The sequence below is a fragment of the Ochotona curzoniae genome, unplaced genomic scaffold (assembly GCF_017591425.1).
Source record: "Ochotona curzoniae isolate NIBS_2020 unplaced genomic scaffold, NIBS_Ocur_1.0 scaffold_4506, whole genome shotgun sequence".
NCBI lineage: Eukaryota > Metazoa > Chordata > Mammalia > Lagomorpha > Ochotonidae > Ochotona > Ochotona curzoniae.
Window position 1 is genome coordinate 78,828,319 of NW_024467119.1, and position 17,906 is coordinate 78,846,224.

A 17,906-nucleotide genomic window follows, 5' to 3' on the forward strand; every position below is an offset into this window, starting at 1 on the left:
TCCCCCCTTCTGGCTGTTATTATCACAGAAATTTTGTACTTTCTGATTCTTCTCAGGAGGTGAGATCTGCTGTGGCTGTCTTTTATTTCTTGCTTTGGCTGTGTCCAGTGGGGTCCAAAATGTTGATTCCTTACGTCACTGTACAGGGAAACCATGCAAGGAAACCGTGGCTTTACTCTCTTAACCGAGACAAATCTTGGGACATTTCAGAGGGGACCATGACCTCCGTGGAAGAAACAGGCAGACTAACATGAAAAAACACATTTTATTGCACTTAAGTTATAAGAAAATAAAATTTCTAAGTGAATCAAACCATAGACACAATCCCTTTAAAGGTCGTTCTCCTCCATCATGTCAGGTTGTTACATAACTAAAATTAACCAGCTTGAATCTGATTGTTTTAAATCAGACTATAAATAAAACAAAACAAAACAAAAAATAAACAGGAGGAGGGAAAAAAAAAGATCGCCTAAGATACAGTGTTAAACCACTTTCACAGTTCAGCTTGAGTTGTGGCTCTTGGAGAATGAGGCAAACCATCCGACTTTTTCATTCATTTCTCATGTTTGCATGTGACGCCCTTACTACAAAAACGGAGTCGTTTCTGCTTTGTCAGTTATACAGAGCAACAAAACTGTAACAGTTGTTTTCCCAAATACTGTAAAACGCTAAGACTGACCAGCAACTTTATTTTCATTTTGTGTTTTATATATTTTTAAAATATTTTTTGTCAGTTTTACTTTGTACGTTCATCCATTCACCACAGCCCTCAAAAAGAAAAATTTCCCCACAGAACAGGCGGTAACAGCTCTGTCCCAAGGAATGTGTAATTTTTGCCCGGATAAAAGAAAATAAGCTTTGCACACACTCTCAATTCTTTACTTGCAGGCAAACTTCACTCTTTATTATCTGAAACTCTTCCATTCTCAGCCTCTTAGAGGCACAGATGGTTCAAGTTTCAGCGGCAAAAAAGTCTTTTTTTTTTTTTTCTGTAACCAAACTAGAGCAAATTTGGAATTCAGTCTGGGACTAAAACGTCACAGCAGAAAAAAAATAAAAAAAAATAATTTGCTTCTTCTTCTTTTTTTTTTTTCTTTCTTTCATTTAGCAGCATAAATAAGTTTGGCCACTGGGAGTACAGTACAGGGGCGGGACAACAATCCCATATTTGAAGACCTACTTCTAGCACCAGCATCCAGAATTCAATCCAACTCGGGACTCACAGAACCCAGGACAACTTGCCACCTTTGAGCAACACAGGAATCGAAGAGTGTATATGGAAGCAATAGGAAAGAGAGGAACAGAGGCTAATACTGTGATTGATTGACATTGGCAATGGTTGGCAAAAAAAAAAAAAAAAAAAAAAAAGAGCTTTTCATGATAACTGTACAAAAAAAAATTCACAGTAATTTTTTCCTTTTTTTTTTTTTTAAGCTTTTCCACTCCAGAAAAATTCCTTTTTGTTGCAGATGCTCTCTAATTAGAAAGTCAACCAGTACTCATTCATTCGGATGTTATTGCAGCTCCTTTCCTAGCTGTCAGTGGTAAAAGAACAGGCCAGCGGGATCAGCGATGATGTTTCAGCAGTCACACTGCCCAAGGACCACTGGAGAAGAAAATAAAGAAATAATTGCACCTGGTTTGATTTAGAAGGTCTCATTCGCAAAGCTGCCCTCAGTCCAGAGTGACGCGTGTCCACGCTGACACAGCAGGCGGCTCTCATTACTCACGCCTTGTCCCTTCCTCTTCACCGTCTTTGTCTGTAGGTCTTGCCAATCTGTTGTCCCAAGCCAACATCCTGCACCACTGAGAACAAGGGATTTTTTTTTTCTTTTTTTCATTTCTTCTTTCTTCTTCTTTTTTTTTTTTCCAGGGGGGAAGGGTAGGGAGTATATTGTCTACACATTTGGACAAATTCATCTTTCTTGTTCTTCATTTCATGTCCACGTCAAAGTCCAGCACCAGCAGCTTGGTCTCCTCTGTCCCATTCCGACTCCCGACTGCGCACACCAGTTTGGTGTTGGAGGCTCGGATCCGCCACACAACTCCCCCGCTCCCCCCACTCTCCAATGTGACAAGGTTGCGAATAAATTCACCCGTTTTCAAGTCCCATAGTTTTACAGTTCCGTCATCTGAGCTGGTAATTACAAAGTTCTTGTTGAACTGTAAACAGGTCACAGCGCTCTGATGCTTGTTGGGACCTAGGCAAAAACCACAAGGGATTTAAGGACTGGTTAGAAAGCATGCGTGGGTTAGTGACACTGTCATCGGCAGACGGCTACATTAGAAAACACAGTAAATGCAACATCTAAAATGCTGCATATTTAGAAACTTTGTTCTGAGTATTTTAGGATCAGCATGGATGTAAGAAAATCTGGTAGCTATTTATAACTGAAGGCTTAACTTTCAAGAGTTTTGTCTTCCAGGAAGCTTGGTCAGCTACCAGGCACACATTTAATTTTCTGGTTGATTCAATGAGAGCTTTCCCTGTCCAGGATATGGGCCATACAGCTCCATACATGCCACTGATGGACAAGGGGGCAGACAGGACCTCCTTCCCCGTCACTCCGAACTGACTGAAGGTAAAAGCTGAATGAATGGACACTAAACCTCACTCTTGGAGAAAGACACAATTCAGTGAAGGAAAAAACTGGCATGAGGCAAACCCACCGGCTACGCTCCCAGAAAATATATTAGTTCAAGGAGCATGGTTAACGAAAAAGTTAATTACGAAGGCCAACATTCTTGTACCCTATCTAATAGCATAGATTTTCATGTTTTCCTTGTCTATTTTAGCAGGCACCATTAGCCTTTTCCAACCCAGATAAGTGAGTAGCTAAACAGAGGCCAAAGCAAGGTTCTATCGTAGATGCTTTACTCTGTCCAACAAAGTAGCCTTTTAAAAGTCAGATACAAAATGAGCACCACTCCAGGTACTGTGAATATATTGTTTCTCTGAGACAGCAGGATTTTCATCTCACTGTTGCATAACTCAGACAAAGTCAACAGAACATTCATTGAGGACGTGTTAGATTTTTATATTCAAAACACAACTTACAGCATGTGTTTGGGTAAGTCAGAGTGAAAAGGCTCACACTCTTCTTGGGAACGTGCGGCGAGTAGGAGGTTAGTTCTCCAGGATGCTGAAGCTCTATTTGTCTGGAGAATGATCTCATGTTTAATTAACATAACTAAGGACAGGCAGTCAATTCTTACCTTGCAATGTTTGTAAACACTGTCCTGTTTTGATATCCCAGATTTTGACTGTAGAATCTGCATTCCCAGAGACGAGGATATTGTCTTTGAGTTCCATCCCACTGGTTAGCGACTGGTGCCCTGTTAGCGTGTGAATGCAGTTCCCGGTCTCCACGTCCCAAACTCGGATGGATGTATCCAGAGATCCACTCACCACGTGGATTCCGTCAAACTACAACAGATATGGGCTGTTAGCATAGAAGCTTGCAGACTCCTCGGATCAGTAAAGGACCCTATTCTTAACAGAAGTCTGTTAATGCCATGAACACAATGAGGATACAGTGGCAACTAAGACAATGTGCTTTTCATTACGCACTCATAGAGTGTTTTCAAACCTTTCTATCAGAAACGCCTTTTTAAGGCCCAGTGGCTTCAACCTAGTTGCTGAAATAAGAAGAAAACAAAACACTTAATGTGACCAAAATATTTTGGGATCATCTGGTCCCACTTATAGCTACACAGATACACTACGGATGATTCAGAGAGATTGTCATTTTAGGTTTACCTTGCTCATAGGAAGTGGAAACTAATGAGAGAGCTTGTGATAAAAGTGGGTGCTTCTCAGCACTGAAGGCATGGAAAAGAATAGAAAAAGCTCTCCTGGTGCACAGAGAAAGTGCCATTAAAAACAGCGTGGCAAATAAAAGTTCCATTTACCATTTACAAAAACCTCATGCTCATTAGGAAATATGCCAAAAAATAATTACATCCAAATTTTAAAAAGTGGCATTTTGGTAACAAAAGTAAGCTACAGAGCTGTTCTCATAGCTTTGTGGCTACATCAAAAGCACGCACACACACACACACACACACACACACACACACACACACACACACACACAGAAATGTGGTTGAAAATTGTATGTTCATTAAGGTTTAAGTATGTTATGAAACATAAAACAGCTGCAATTCCTCCTCTTCTAATTCATCACTCTGTAATTTAACAATCTTTATCAATATTGCATGGGACGGACAGTATCCCACCAATCAGGAAACAAATATCCTAAGAATAAAAATGTCAGTGCTGTAGTTATACATGCATTTTCTGACCATTCACAGGCAGTAATTTGTAAATAAGCTATGTTAAGTGATAGGAAATATTTAAACTGAAAGTGCTATCTTTCAGGGAATGAACAAGTCCCACTTTCTAACCTTGCTATTAGTCTAGTTGATATTTTGAAAAATGACACCTCATTCAAAGCTACCAGGTTCCAATGGACACAGACAAGGTCAGCTTAGTGGAAGTGGCTTCCTTGTGACCATCATCAGGGGCTTGGCACTGCAGAACAGCTCCGTGCAGGAAGGCTCCACCGGCACTTGAAACGGGGACTGAATCACAATTACATGGTCCATCAACTTATAGCTATTAAGGCAAAGGGGCAGCATTTGGCCAAATTAATCCTCTGCTAAGGAGTTTATTAAAACCCAGGTGATTCTCCTATGAGACTATCTAATCATTAATTAATATAACAAAACTTTGAGCTACCAGATCTCAGGTTCTAAGACAAATATTTGTCTTTTACAGGGAAAATGGATCACAGAAAATTGAAGCCACTCAACGATTTAAGTATTTCTTAAAAATTTATGTTTTGATTATCCCCACTTTAATGTAAAGATAAACAGCAGATTAGTCTGATTCATGTTTTGGACTGGACCGGAGCTGATCTGGGTGAAAGCATGTTAGGATTCACGAGCGCAGTGACGAGAGGGGTAAGACCTCTTACCTGTAATGAATAGACTCTGTTCGTGTGCCCCTGCAGCGTGTGTAGACAGGTCTCAGTCTCCGGATCCCACACCTTCACCATGAAATCATAGGCTCCACTAACAACCCTTCTGCCATCGTACTGAACACAGCGGACTGCTGCGACATGACCCATGAGAACATGTAAACACTGGCCTGTCTCAATATCCCAAACCCTAAGAGTTGCGTCTCGAGAACCGCTAACAACACTGCAGCCGGGGAGGAGGACAGAAAACAGAGAAACAAAATATTAGAACTTTTTAACGATGGGACAAACATGCTGGATGAAGCCAGAGGCTTTTCAACTAGTTTTTTCCTTTCTTAATCCTATGTAAAACCTTTTCGTAGAAACATATGATACTGAGTTGCTCTGCTGGGTGTGGGAAGTGTGGAAAGTTGGGAAGCCTAGAATCCCGTCTGCCAGGTTCCTTGACCCCTGACCTTGCTTGGGACCAGTAGCTCAAGGTCTGTAGAACAAAGTTTCTATTGTGTAAGAAGGTAGTCTAACTATATACAGGAAGATCTTGATGTTACCAATAAAATGGCAAGGTGGGAATTTAATATGTATGTGGGAAAATTCTAGCTGGTATCATTTTGAACAGTTTATGTTTTCTTCATTATGCTGTCATTTCGCAAAATTTCAATTATGAACTCACATTAACTGTGTGATTAGGTAAAAATTCAATAAAGATTAATCACTAAAACAAATCAGAATCTACAGTTTAAACAGGGACAGATACATGCTTTATTCATACTATGGTAAAATTAACAAGTTGGGGACATGTACTCAAGAAGATTGTTTACAGCTATACTGTTTAAATATTTAAATATTTATTGGGTCAGGGGACATTAATACACACAGGTCATGAAGCACCTTAAAATTTTGAACCAAATTATTAAAGTATTAATATACTTCTGTGAAGAAAAGCAGAGTGACACAGATCCTTATAATCATTTTTGGATTACAAATCAAAGCTTAAAGCTCTGGTCATTCTTTAAGAAATGCTGCAGTTTCCATGCTTGAAAGAGTAGAAAATTGAAATGCTGAGAGATTTAAGTCAGAACATAACGGGAGCTGAAACACAGAACTGCTTGAGGCTCATCCTCCAAATTTTGGTGGTAGAGCCCAATGCTCAAAGTAGACTCAAATTACAACTGAGAAAGTACTCTTCTGCCTGTATTATAATTCATGTGTGAAATCTGCTTGTTGGAATGGTTCTTAATAAAGAAACGGACAGAGATAAAGTCGGTAGCAGATTCAATGGAAGGACTCTTCAATGACACGCATTTGGATGAACGAAGTAGAAATTACATTTTTAAAACAGGTATACAACAAAGATCTGTCAACAGAAAGACAATCAAGATTTTAACAAGAAGGGCTTTGCAGGAGGACATAATAGCTAAACAGCAAAGATAGTAAGAAGGAAAAGGTAGGTGGCATGGTTTGGCTGAAGCTGTTTTGAAAAGTGGATTGAGGATTCCTTCCTTAGATCAGGAGGTGAGAGAGGGCTCCCAAAGAACAGAGCAGTCATGCAACCATAATTACAGGAGGATTTCCTGTTAGCTATAGAGTATGTAAACATTTGGGTAACAGGTAATGGGAAAATACATTGGAATCTACATGTCTCAGCTTTGGCCTACAGTTAGGAGATCTGATCTAGAGTAGAGGTGGATGTGTAATGACAAAGACTCACAAGCTGGAAGGCTCAATGATGCATTTGTTCTACTTGCTGAAATGAGTATTAAGAAACAGAGAGGGAGAAAATGACTTGGCTTTGGAGACAGTGAGTCATCAAATAGAAAAATAAGGATTACAGAATGGAGAGTTTCAGGGAGGAAGCCCAAAACACTATTAAACAAGAAAACAAGTTGGACGGCAATCTTCCGATTTAAAGTCAATACCCCACTGGCTTTCCTGGTATAGAAACATGTGAAGCCTAATAAAGTCTAACTTAGGAGTACATTACCATATCTCAGCAGTTGCACAGAGAGGCCAAAAACTCTAAAGTAACAGAGAGGAAAAAGTCCGAGCTGTGATGGTAGCTCCCTTACCGTTTTTCATGCAGATGCATACAACGCACAGTGGACGTATGCCCATATAAGGTGTGGATACATTCTCCAGTCTCTGCGTTCCATACTTTGAGGGTCCTATCCGTAGATCCACTGATGATGATGTTGTCCCTCATTTGTGATGACCACACTCCACCTGTATGGCCCACTAATGTTCTCAAACACTGGAAAAATACTTGAGATGATTACTTTGGGGTAGAAAGGAAACTGACTTAAATACCATTTTAACAGCTCATTAAAATTTGCAGTAAAGTTATTTCTTCAACCTGTCTGATTCATCAGAAAATATTTTTTATGACTCAATTTACTGCTTTATTTGCTAGCATTACATCCTCACACACACCCATGAACAAATATGTAGGAGACAAACACATGCAACTTATGATACGACAGAAACCAAACACACGATGTGAAAGTCAACAGTTCCAGCCCGGCCTTGGGTGAAATAACACTACAACTGCAACTTGGTTCTTTCATGGAAATAGTCAATGATAGAATGCCAACAGTGTTGGGTGTGGCCACATACCACATTTCATCTGAATCTGCCCCAAGGCAATAGTTAGGAGCCAGCCAAGCTACTTCTAGACAAGTAAAGACATACATTAAGGCTCTGAAATAAGTCCAAAACTAATATTACACCATGGAAATATGAGGCTGCTGTTAAACATTTAAGCATCTGACTTGGAATATTTATAAGAGTCTAGTCCAAGAAGCAACATGGTGAAGACAAGCATTTTTATTCTTTCTGTCTGTTACTATTTTTTAGCTGGCCAATTACTTAATTCATGGTAACATTCACTAGAGAATCATTAGGGCATGATACTGTATACAACCAAACAGTAAGCTTTATTTTCAAATTCATTTTTAGTGCCTAGTCTGCTTAACTCCCATCTCACAACAGTTTCAGGTAAGTTTAAATTAACATGATTTACTTCTAAGCAACAGGAAGCTCGTCAACAAGGCAGTTATTGAAGAAAAAGTAAAAGTAAATATCCTTCAATTATACCTTTGAAAAACATTGGAAGTAGTGATGTATAACTTAAGAGTGTTAGCAAAGGAGGAAAAAAAACTGAGCCAACAGACAAAGCACATCTAAAAACCTTTAAAATAGTCATAAAAAACACTGCCATGCAAGTCATGCCAACATCACTTCATAAATATGGGTGGGGTGAGAAGAGCTAAGTTAGAATCTTTGATACCTGTTATTAAAACAAGTAAGAATCAAAAACGAATCCTTGCGTTCCTTTTATCATTTGCACCTTACAACAGTGACTTCGTGACATGCAGTAAGGAGTCAGCTTACCTTGCCTGTGACTGCTGACCAAACTTTCAACGTGTTGTCATCAGAACCACTAACTATTCGGTTACCACAAAACTGTAAGCATGTGATCACATGGTCATCGTGTCCTTTCAGCACCTGTAAGATAAACGTATAGATCATAAATACTCTATTAGGTGGTTATGTTCTTTAAGATACTGGTGAAAGGAAAAAGGAAGCTGCAAACAGGAAAAATGATCTAGTCTATTGTAGAATTAAAATGGACATGGAATACAGAGCATCATCCCTTCTGGTGGATGAATCCAGAACTTAACATTTTGTTATTTCCATATTGTATTATTTATACTTGAAACGTTAGCCATTGGTTTTATTCATTAAGGCTTCATAAAGATGGTTCAAACACAAATGTAGCTTATATTCATCAACTCTGCTTAAACCAAAAGAAAATGCATCTAATTCCTGCATTTTTGACACAAAAGAACAAAAGAAACACCTACTAACTAGAAAGATAGGAATAAAAATGATTAGCTTTTTTAATCTAAAGCCAAAAAAATCTATAATGATACATATTATTAGCGTGACAATATTTCCCCCAAATTGCTTCTTTCCAGTGGTAAAAATACAATATTTAAGCATTTTCACAATTTCATATATTTTAAATATTGTACCAGAAGTACATTTCCATTTAAAAATAAAAACATGTGGGACACTTCTCAAAAAAATCATGTTTGGAGTATGACGTCAAAGGGAGGCAGTGAATCTTCAGTAGGATATACTAAAACTCAACAGAATATTTAGATATTTTCACTTGCATAAGGCAGGGATGCAGTTCATCTCATTTTTAAAAGTTCAAGTAGAGTTGGTTATCAGTGTAGAGAAATTAAGTAATATTAGAAATAGCGCTGCTTACACTTTTAGTTAGTTTTAAATACAGTGTTTTCCTTCTACAAGAGATAGACGTTAAGTTCCGAAATGGGAGTGTTCTAGGTGCTAATGCTGATGAATGGCTTCAGTTACCTTAGGAGATTTGAGTTCTCCTCGCCTCCAGTTGGTGTCAATTCTGTGTTGTCTGATGTATGCACTTTTCCATGGACTGTGGATGAAACCTGGTTTTATTACTTTTCTTCTCTTGATGTGCAATGGTTCATCAATCCCTAAATATTAAAAAGTTCAAGAGTATAACTGATTTCACCAATAGTTAAAATTACATTTTATAATGTCTCCAATTTTCCTCAATGCTCACACCATTAAAATGCATTGTCCAATACTGAATACTGTTATTACAATTCGTAAAAATAACATATGGCATATACTTGCATTCACTATTTTATTTCTCAGAAAATGTTGATGAGTATGTAAAGAAAATGAAATACTGATGTTGTTGCTTTTGTGAATGGAAAATAATACAGTCATGAGAAAACACATGGTAGTTCCTTAAAACAAAACAAAACAAAAACCACAGAATTAACACATGGCCTTGCTATTCCACTTCTGGATATATACCTGAAAGAATTTAAATGAGACTCAGATGCTGGCATTCATATTGACAGATGTATCGTTATCTGTCAAAGGGTAGAAATAAGCTAAGTGTGCATTGGCAGATGAAAGGGTAACCAAAATGTGGCTTATACACACAGCAGTGTATCATTCAGCTTTAACAAAAAGAGGGAAATTCTGACCCATGTCGTAGATGAACCACGAGGACAAACTGAGCTAACTAAGCCACTCACAAGGAGACAAATGCGTTACAGTTTCACCTACAGTGGGTAAAGGGAGGAGGAACATGGAGCAGGCATGGCATCTCAGCTAGGGCAGACGCAGGTGGAGACCACTGCACAGCAATGCGCACACACACGACACCACCCAACTGCACACTCAGAAATGGTTAAAATGGCACATTTTGTGTGGCAATGTGAGCAGTTTTTAAGAAGACACCCACAAAGTAATTCTGTGATCCAAAGGAAAAACAGGGCGATTAATCGTACTTTGTGTATATGAACAATTGAGAAGAAGGTTTCACTGATGAATCCTTGCCATGAACCAGGTAGAACCAGGATTAGAAACAAAGTACATGGACTTCCCTCTTCAAGACTTTATCAAGCCAAACTAAACATCAGCCTTCTGTATTTGACAGTAACGGCCGAGATGGGCAGGATCACCCACAGAGCTACCTGCATTACGACCTATGTTCTGATTCTTTCTCACAAGTATTATCTCTCTAAGGCAAATAATATTTTACACATTTTTGTAAAGTCTTGTGTTTTTCTAGACATCTGCTGGAAAGAAAAAGGTTCTCCCTTTAATTAAAATGCACAAAGCTTTCTCCTCTATTGAGAGGCTATCTGAAAACTAGGTGTCAAGAACAGGAGCTCCATGACAGGAAGAAAACGGCAGCTCACCAAGACTCCACCAACACAAGAACAGAGTCCAGCTCACTAGAGGCATTCGATGAGTATTTGTGGAAGGCACAAATAAAACACTGAAGTTTGGTATCTAATTGATATTATAATTTTTGGATTTCCTTTAAATGATTCTCGTCCACTGCCGAACTTTACTAGGTGACTATCCATGATGACCCATTCTTACCCTCTTCTTTGCACTTCTCTCTCCACAGAAGGTTGTCTTCGGCCAGAATTCTCCAGTAGCGACAAGTCTGAGCCGCTTGTAGCAGGTCTTTGGGTTCCAGGAATGAAAGCACATAGAGTGCCAGCTTCGGAAAAGAAGATAAGCATAGTATACCCATAATTTAAAAAGAAGTACAGAAATAATAAGATTATTATTATCCACAGGATAAAATATTTGTGTAGTGTAATTCTATATTAATGATTACCAAAGTTATGAGATAGTATTTTTAATATTTTTTTAAAAAATTTATTTATTTGAAAGGCACAGTGAGAATGAGAGAGTGAGAGAGTATCTTCCATTGCTGGCTCAACCGTCCAACCAGGAGCCGTATTTGGCCTGGTCTCCCACATGGGTGGCCACAGGAACCCACCTGGGCTGTCACTCAGCTTGCACTGAAAGGATGCTGGATTGGAAGGAAAGCAGCCAGAAGTCAAAGCAGCTTTCTGAAATGGGATATGGGTGTGTCTAATGGAGCTTAGCCCGCTGTTCTACAATACCAGCATTTTCAATCTTATACTCTTTTCAAAGAACACCTACTAACTTCTCTCTGTTCTTGTTTCTTCTCTGGGAGTTTCAACTCAATAACTCTACTTTTTTTTTTTTAAACTTGATTACTTGTTTAAATTTGTTTTCTCTACCTGCTACAGGGTAAACTCACCGAATAGTATCTAAATACTTGTCTCATATCCTGAATGATAAGAAAAGAGATTCCAAACATTCTCTGTGGCATGATTTCACATAATTTCTGAGAGGTAGATATCTAAATTAATAATTATTTTCACTTTGAAAGGTTCATAATCACAATGATGAATCTTTGGGACATTTACACCCTTGACTATAAATGACAAAAGGGGACAATTATTAAGTTGTTCCATAGACATATCAGCATAATTGGGTTCTAAGTACTTTATACTGCTTATGGGGATTTTCTTGATGGGTCACACAAAGCTGTAGGCTTTTTGCCAGCCCTTTGATATGGCATTAATTAAAAACTTTTATTTATAGTATCTTTGTATGTGCATAAAGTCAATTTAAATCAACAAACAGAAGAGGAATGGCAGCCTGTGAAAATGCTTACTCAGGTGTGTCACACGTTACCTATGAACTCAATTAACAACATTTGGACAACAGCTCATTTAATCAGAGAAATTAAGTTAGACATGGATTAAAACAAATGATCATTTCAAGGGGCAAGTGTCATGTGGGAAGCGAAAGCACAATTTGAGCTGTTTTTGGCTGCTAAGTAGGAATTACATGGTATAGACTGCTGCTTCCCAATGACTATGTATGGAGTTCAACATCAACCGTATATTCACTGACTACATTCTAAATACAGAGTACTCCAATTAGCTGGTATTCACTTTAATACTAACACTGATGAGTGATACAGAAAAACTTCCTGTAAAATAATTACCTTCTCACTATCAGAAAAAAAAGCACTTGGTATTATGCAGAGAAATGCAGACACTTAAAATAGAAAGGCCTAACTATATCAATAACCCAAGGATATGTATCCATATAAATATGTTAGTACGTATGAATGAACAGATATACCTTTCTCTCAATACTATACTTTTTAATGGATACTCCATAAGTTAGTTAATTATGAAATTAGCTGTCAACCAAAGCCTATGCGAGTTTATATGGTCAAAATAATAGGAATGCAACACAGTCATGATTAATTTCTATGGAATTATAAGTTAATGTAGAAATGATCAGCTACAAAAGATAATTGTGAAAGAGATGCTAGATAATACCTCATATTGGAGAAAAGTGATATTAAAAAACATCTTTCTGTGGTTATCTGACTGATTTAGAAATCAAGTAATTGATACTACATGTTAGAAAATAACAAATCTAGTACAGCTTGGGTTTCCAAAGAACAACCCATATTCAGCAAGTAAAATTCGCTTCCTTAATAATGGCTAAGAGGTCATCTAATCCAATTTCCACATGCATTAGAGAGAAAGGTGAAGAAACATTCAGGTTCTCAAGAAAGTTCAAGGGCTAGCACCACATATGGTACATTTTCCTTTAAAGTAGCAAAAGCCCTAACTTAACCATGAAATTGTCAGATGTTTGTCTATTTCCTTCGAGACATTTTCACATAGGTAATGCAGAACATACACAAAGCAAAACAGAAAAGCATGAATAAAAATGTCAGAACCAGGAGGCATATAAATCAGAAGATTTAAACCAGGGAAAACATAGAACACAAAATGTTCACAACAATGGTTTATGAATTAAACTGCCAAGCAGAAAAAGGGAACAGAAATTGGTTACGTGATTCCTACTGTTGGGGGAAGTATACTAATTCCTCCAGGCGATCTAGGTTTATCATGTAGGGCTCTGGAATGCAGCTAGTATCCAGGTCCCTTCAAATGTGCACACTGAAAGCCTGACCCTCGATGTGACAGAATTAGGAAGTGGGATCTCTGGGGGGAGGTCACTGGGTCACAGAAGTGGAGCGCTCATGCATGGAATAATCTGCCTCTCCTAAGGGAGAACTCAGAGGATGTTCTTGCCCTCTTTCTGCACCTCACATGACAACAAAAAGATGCCAGTCTACATACCCACCAAAAAAAAAAGAAAGAAAAAGAAAAAAGTGGGGGCCCTCACCAGAACCTAATCATGCTGGCAGCCTGTGAGACAGAAATGTGTGTTGTTTAAGCCATGTACCTTTTACAGCAGCCAGAATCGACCAAGACAGATTCTTTATAGGGCTAACAGATTTCTTGCACATTCTGTAACACTAGTAGAAAGTTACAGAGACTCGTATCTTGTAGCCCAGTCAAATGGTCTAGCTAAAAGATTTTCTATTCATGTGGCTTAAAGGCAAACCTATATTAATAATTCTTCTGAAAGACTATTCTGCCTTCAACAGACAGAAACTCTTACACTGAAAATCTATTTTGGATAATCATACCTTTTCCTTGCCAAGTTCATACTTTCAGTGAGAGTTGCCGTTTTTCTTTCTCTATAACCTATCCGTAAAGGCTGCCATTCTGCAGAAGGTGGCTAACACTCACCCAGAATTGCTAGAGTTGAATGGACTGGACTAATCAAGGGGGAAGAAAATGATCAGAAAAAAGAAAATGTTGGCTGATTCTAATGCTAATTTTAAGTTTTGCCGTAGATCACTATAATTTTCTGGACATTTAACTATAAAAGAAAGATAATGCTACTTATTATGACAAGCCTCCCTTTTGATACTAGTCAGATTTCTGTCAAAGGTTTTGAGATTAAGAAAATGTTGGTAAGAAGCTTTGAAATCTGTTTAATGAAATTCTAAGAAAAGTGTTCCATTTTCCGTCATGAAACTAATAATATTTTAAATAGTGATAGTATTTAGTCTTTACTAAGTTAACACTAATCCCCCTAATTGTTGAAAACAAAGTGAAAATGTAGATACAGATCTGCTAAGCCATTGCACTCATTCCGTCATGTGTCACCACTTTTCTTCCAGCAATCTTTAAAAGAACAACTAAGCCAAGGAAATCTTTATTTTATTGATAATTTATGCTTAGTTTTGTTAGGTTCTTCAACATATGTACACATTCTAACTATAAATTGTGCTTGTGTGTTACTATAGAAAAAGTTACTACAGAAACTCAAAGCAAAGCAAAACAAACAAAAACCCTCATCATTCTGTAGCAATAAGGAGATAAATGCGACTATGAGAACATCTGAATTTTAACAAAAACGCTATTCTGTAAAATAATTTGAAAATAAAAGGCGTGGGGACTCTTTTTTTTTTAAAGAGAGATCTATTTATTGCTTTACCTGAATGGTAGAGAGAGGGAGGGAGGGAAGGAAGGAGAGAGAGAGAGAAAAAGAGAATTTTCCATCCACTGGTTCATTTCCCAGATGCCCCAAAACAGCCAAGACTAAGCCAGACCAATGGCAGGAACTCCATGCAAGTTCTGATTTGGGTGACAGGATTTAAGCACTTGGGTCATCTTCTACTGATTCCCAGCCAAAGCAGCAGGAAGCCAGATTGGAAGCAAAGCAGCTTGGAGTCAGTGGTGTAAACTGACTTAATCCGCTTGTCCCTAACTTGTCAACACTGCTCATTAAATTATTAACGTTCATTGAAAAAAATGAAGCTATGTGGTCGTTAATAATGAGAGTATAAAATTTAAACTGACCCTTATTTATATAATCAAGAATGTTTATACTTCCTTAATCAGTCCATAAGAAAAATTAGTGTTGGTTTGCCTAAACATACAAATGGATAGAAAAAAGCTCTAAAGTGTTGGGAGTTGGTTTGAGTGCTGACTGCTCCACTTTTGATCCAGCTCTCTGCTAATACACCTGAGAGAACAGGGAAGGACAGCCTGAGTGCCTGGCCCCTTGCAGCATGTGGGAGGACCGGAAAGAAGCTCCTGCCTCCTTGCTTAGGACCAGTGCAGCTCTAGCCATTTCAGCCTTTTGGGGTGTTAATCAGTGGACAGACCTCTCTCTCTCTCTGAAACCCTACGTTTCAAATAAATCAGTAAATTTTCAAAAAAGATTTTTGGTCTTGAAGGGATTTAGGATAAACAAAGTAAGGTAAAAAGTACTACTGCCTTCATTAGAATTTTTTCTAAAATCTACTATACTGAGCATATCAAGACAACTAAAGGTTAGGTTACAAGTAACCTGTGAAGATATAATCAAAATAATGAAACTCAATAGTTATTCTCAGATATATCACTTATTCAAGCAGTGTGAAGAAGCTGCACAGTCCATAAGCGTACTTCAATTTGACAATGACATTATTAAGTCATGGTAGATTATAGCAATTCACAGGCCTCTTCACCACTAATTAAGAGTGTTAAATTGACAACACTAAATACCATAATTAGCATGACAATGTGTAAAGGTGGTAGCTCATGAGATATATATGCAAGAGCGCCCCATGAAGAATACAGCTGACACTCCTTACCTCTTTAGGGAGCAACGAAATGAAGTCTCGTTGAAACTGGGGTTCTATCACTTGCATCATATGCTTTACTTGTGTCGGCTCGCAACTATCAATGAGTTCATCCAATGCAAGCAATTTCTCTGGCCCGCTCCAGCTCTATCAAATCATTAAAACATGAGGTTTAACAAGTGTTCCGAATTATAAACTCATAAACGAAAACCCACACCCACACGTACTCCAACTCGAACAAGAATTATATACAAGGTAGCTGTGTATAGTAACATTTTCTCTATAGAAGTCACTAGAGTCTTACCAAATTTACTATTTTTTCTTGTCAAAACTTCTGAGAAACAATGGTTTGGACACAGAAAGTATTTTTTATTACGTGACTATAATAGTTATATGTTCATTTGCCACTCAAGACATTTATCAAGAAACTGAAATTTTATTTGAGAACCTTCAACTTGTGTTACTCCCTGCTGGAATTCTGGTTTGTGATTTTCCTTTCTCTACATTCTTTCCAGTTAATTATGTAAAATTTGACAGGTTTAGTAAGACAGCTATCTAACAGAACATTAGAATCATTTAGATAAAAAATAATTGTATATGTTGAACATTTGAGAAGTGCCTTCCAATAATTAAAAGATTTTTGATCTATTCTATGAAACTATTTTCAGATAAATAAAAAGTAATAAAATACAGAAGCTGAGTAGTAAAATGACAATCTGAACAAAAAGCCAGAGAGGGAAAGAAGTGCTTCACTATAGAAAACCAAAAACGTATAATTATCTTTCAAAAATATACATTCCTCTAAAGATATCTAGGGGATTAACAATAAATTATTTTTTTCCAATGAAGAACACCTGTGTATCAAGCCAAAGAAACCCTAAAACAAGCAAAATATCAGTCTCATAATAATTACACAAAACATTTAAGAATCTCATATTGTTTCTACTTAAGTGAGAGAACATTCATGAACAGGCTTCCATTTCTGCAAATCTATGCTGATCTAAGCAGCTCTTTAAAACATGTCCAATTTGAATGTGGGTAAATAGAGAATAATAGATTTGAGTTTTGGGAGCTACAAACATATGCATTTTGACATTTCATTTCCTTTTCAAACAACTCAGATTTTTTTTAACATGTGACATATATAATATTTGTAAATATTTTTAAAAGCATTTACCCCTTTGGTGCAGAGGACAAAAAAAAAAGCTTCATTCCTTCTATCACATGGTTTTAAAAAACCCTATTAAACATTTCAATAGTATTTCATTACTTTTATTTTTTTCTTTTCTTTTTCTTTTTTTTAATTGTTATTAACATTGTATTATGTGATACAGTTTTATAGGCATACTTTTATAACACAATCCATTTAACCACTGAAAAGGAAAAATACTGGCTTCATCGAGTCCTTTTCTTTTAGCTTACACATACACATACTTGGAATATTCACCCTCAATAATCATCTCGTATCATTTTTGGTCAGAGTGAGAAATTATATATAGATATTAAAAATCCAAATGCATGTGTCTACATACATAGCTTGGAATTTGACTATTCTGTTCCGTTTCCTAAAGAGAACTTAAAGCACTGATTCACAGCTTATCTCTTGGACAACGTGAACAACAGCCACTCATTTCTGATAATTCAACAAAAAACAGCAGAAACTAATTTATTAATTGACATCTTTTACAGGATTTGAGGTCCATTTCCTGTAATAGGTAGTCTCCCTCCACCTCCATCCTAGGAGCATTCATGGACACCAATACAAGAATAGGTCCATCTTGGGTAAAGAAAAACTATGCTGACTCAGAATGCAGCTTTGTAAGGAATTTGGGAACAGAATGTTAATATAAATGTGCTGAGAAAGTTTCCAGAGTGTTAATGGTCACATTTTTGAATGAAAAGATAACCCATATTTCTATAGTAAAAAGACAGTGATAAACCTTTCAATGTATAATTTCCTTACATATATGTGCACGTATTAATTACTTATAAGATACTGACTATATGTGTACTTATTGTTT

At 37.3% G+C, this 17,906-nt stretch overlaps 1 protein-coding gene across 7 annotated transcripts in view; it reads right to left on the bottom strand.

Moving 5' to 3' along the window:
• Nucleotides 1–246: 246 nt before the first annotated feature.
• Nucleotides 247–17,906, bottom strand: part of FBXW7 (F-box and WD repeat domain containing 7) — a 197,550-nt gene continuing 179,890 nt past the window's right edge. For all 7 annotated transcript variants that reach the window (XM_040966610.1, XM_040966611.1, XM_040966607.1 and 4 more), the window contains 8 exons: nucleotides 15,898–16,032; nucleotides 10,932–11,055; nucleotides 9,363–9,499; nucleotides 8,370–8,483; nucleotides 7,049–7,230; nucleotides 4,980–5,205; nucleotides 3,217–3,427; nucleotides 247–2,201 (listed from right to left, as the gene is read on the bottom strand). In XM_040966610.1, the coding sequence (XP_040822544.1) occupies nucleotides 1,933–2,201; nucleotides 3,217–3,427; nucleotides 4,980–5,205; nucleotides 7,049–7,230; nucleotides 8,370–8,483; nucleotides 9,363–9,499; nucleotides 10,932–11,055; nucleotides 15,898–16,032 (1,398 nt within the window). In that variant the 3' untranslated portion in view covers nucleotides 247–1,932. The remainder of the gene's footprint in view (nucleotides 2,202–3,216; nucleotides 3,428–4,979; nucleotides 5,206–7,048; nucleotides 7,231–8,369; nucleotides 8,484–9,362; nucleotides 9,500–10,931; nucleotides 11,056–15,897; nucleotides 16,033–17,906) is intronic.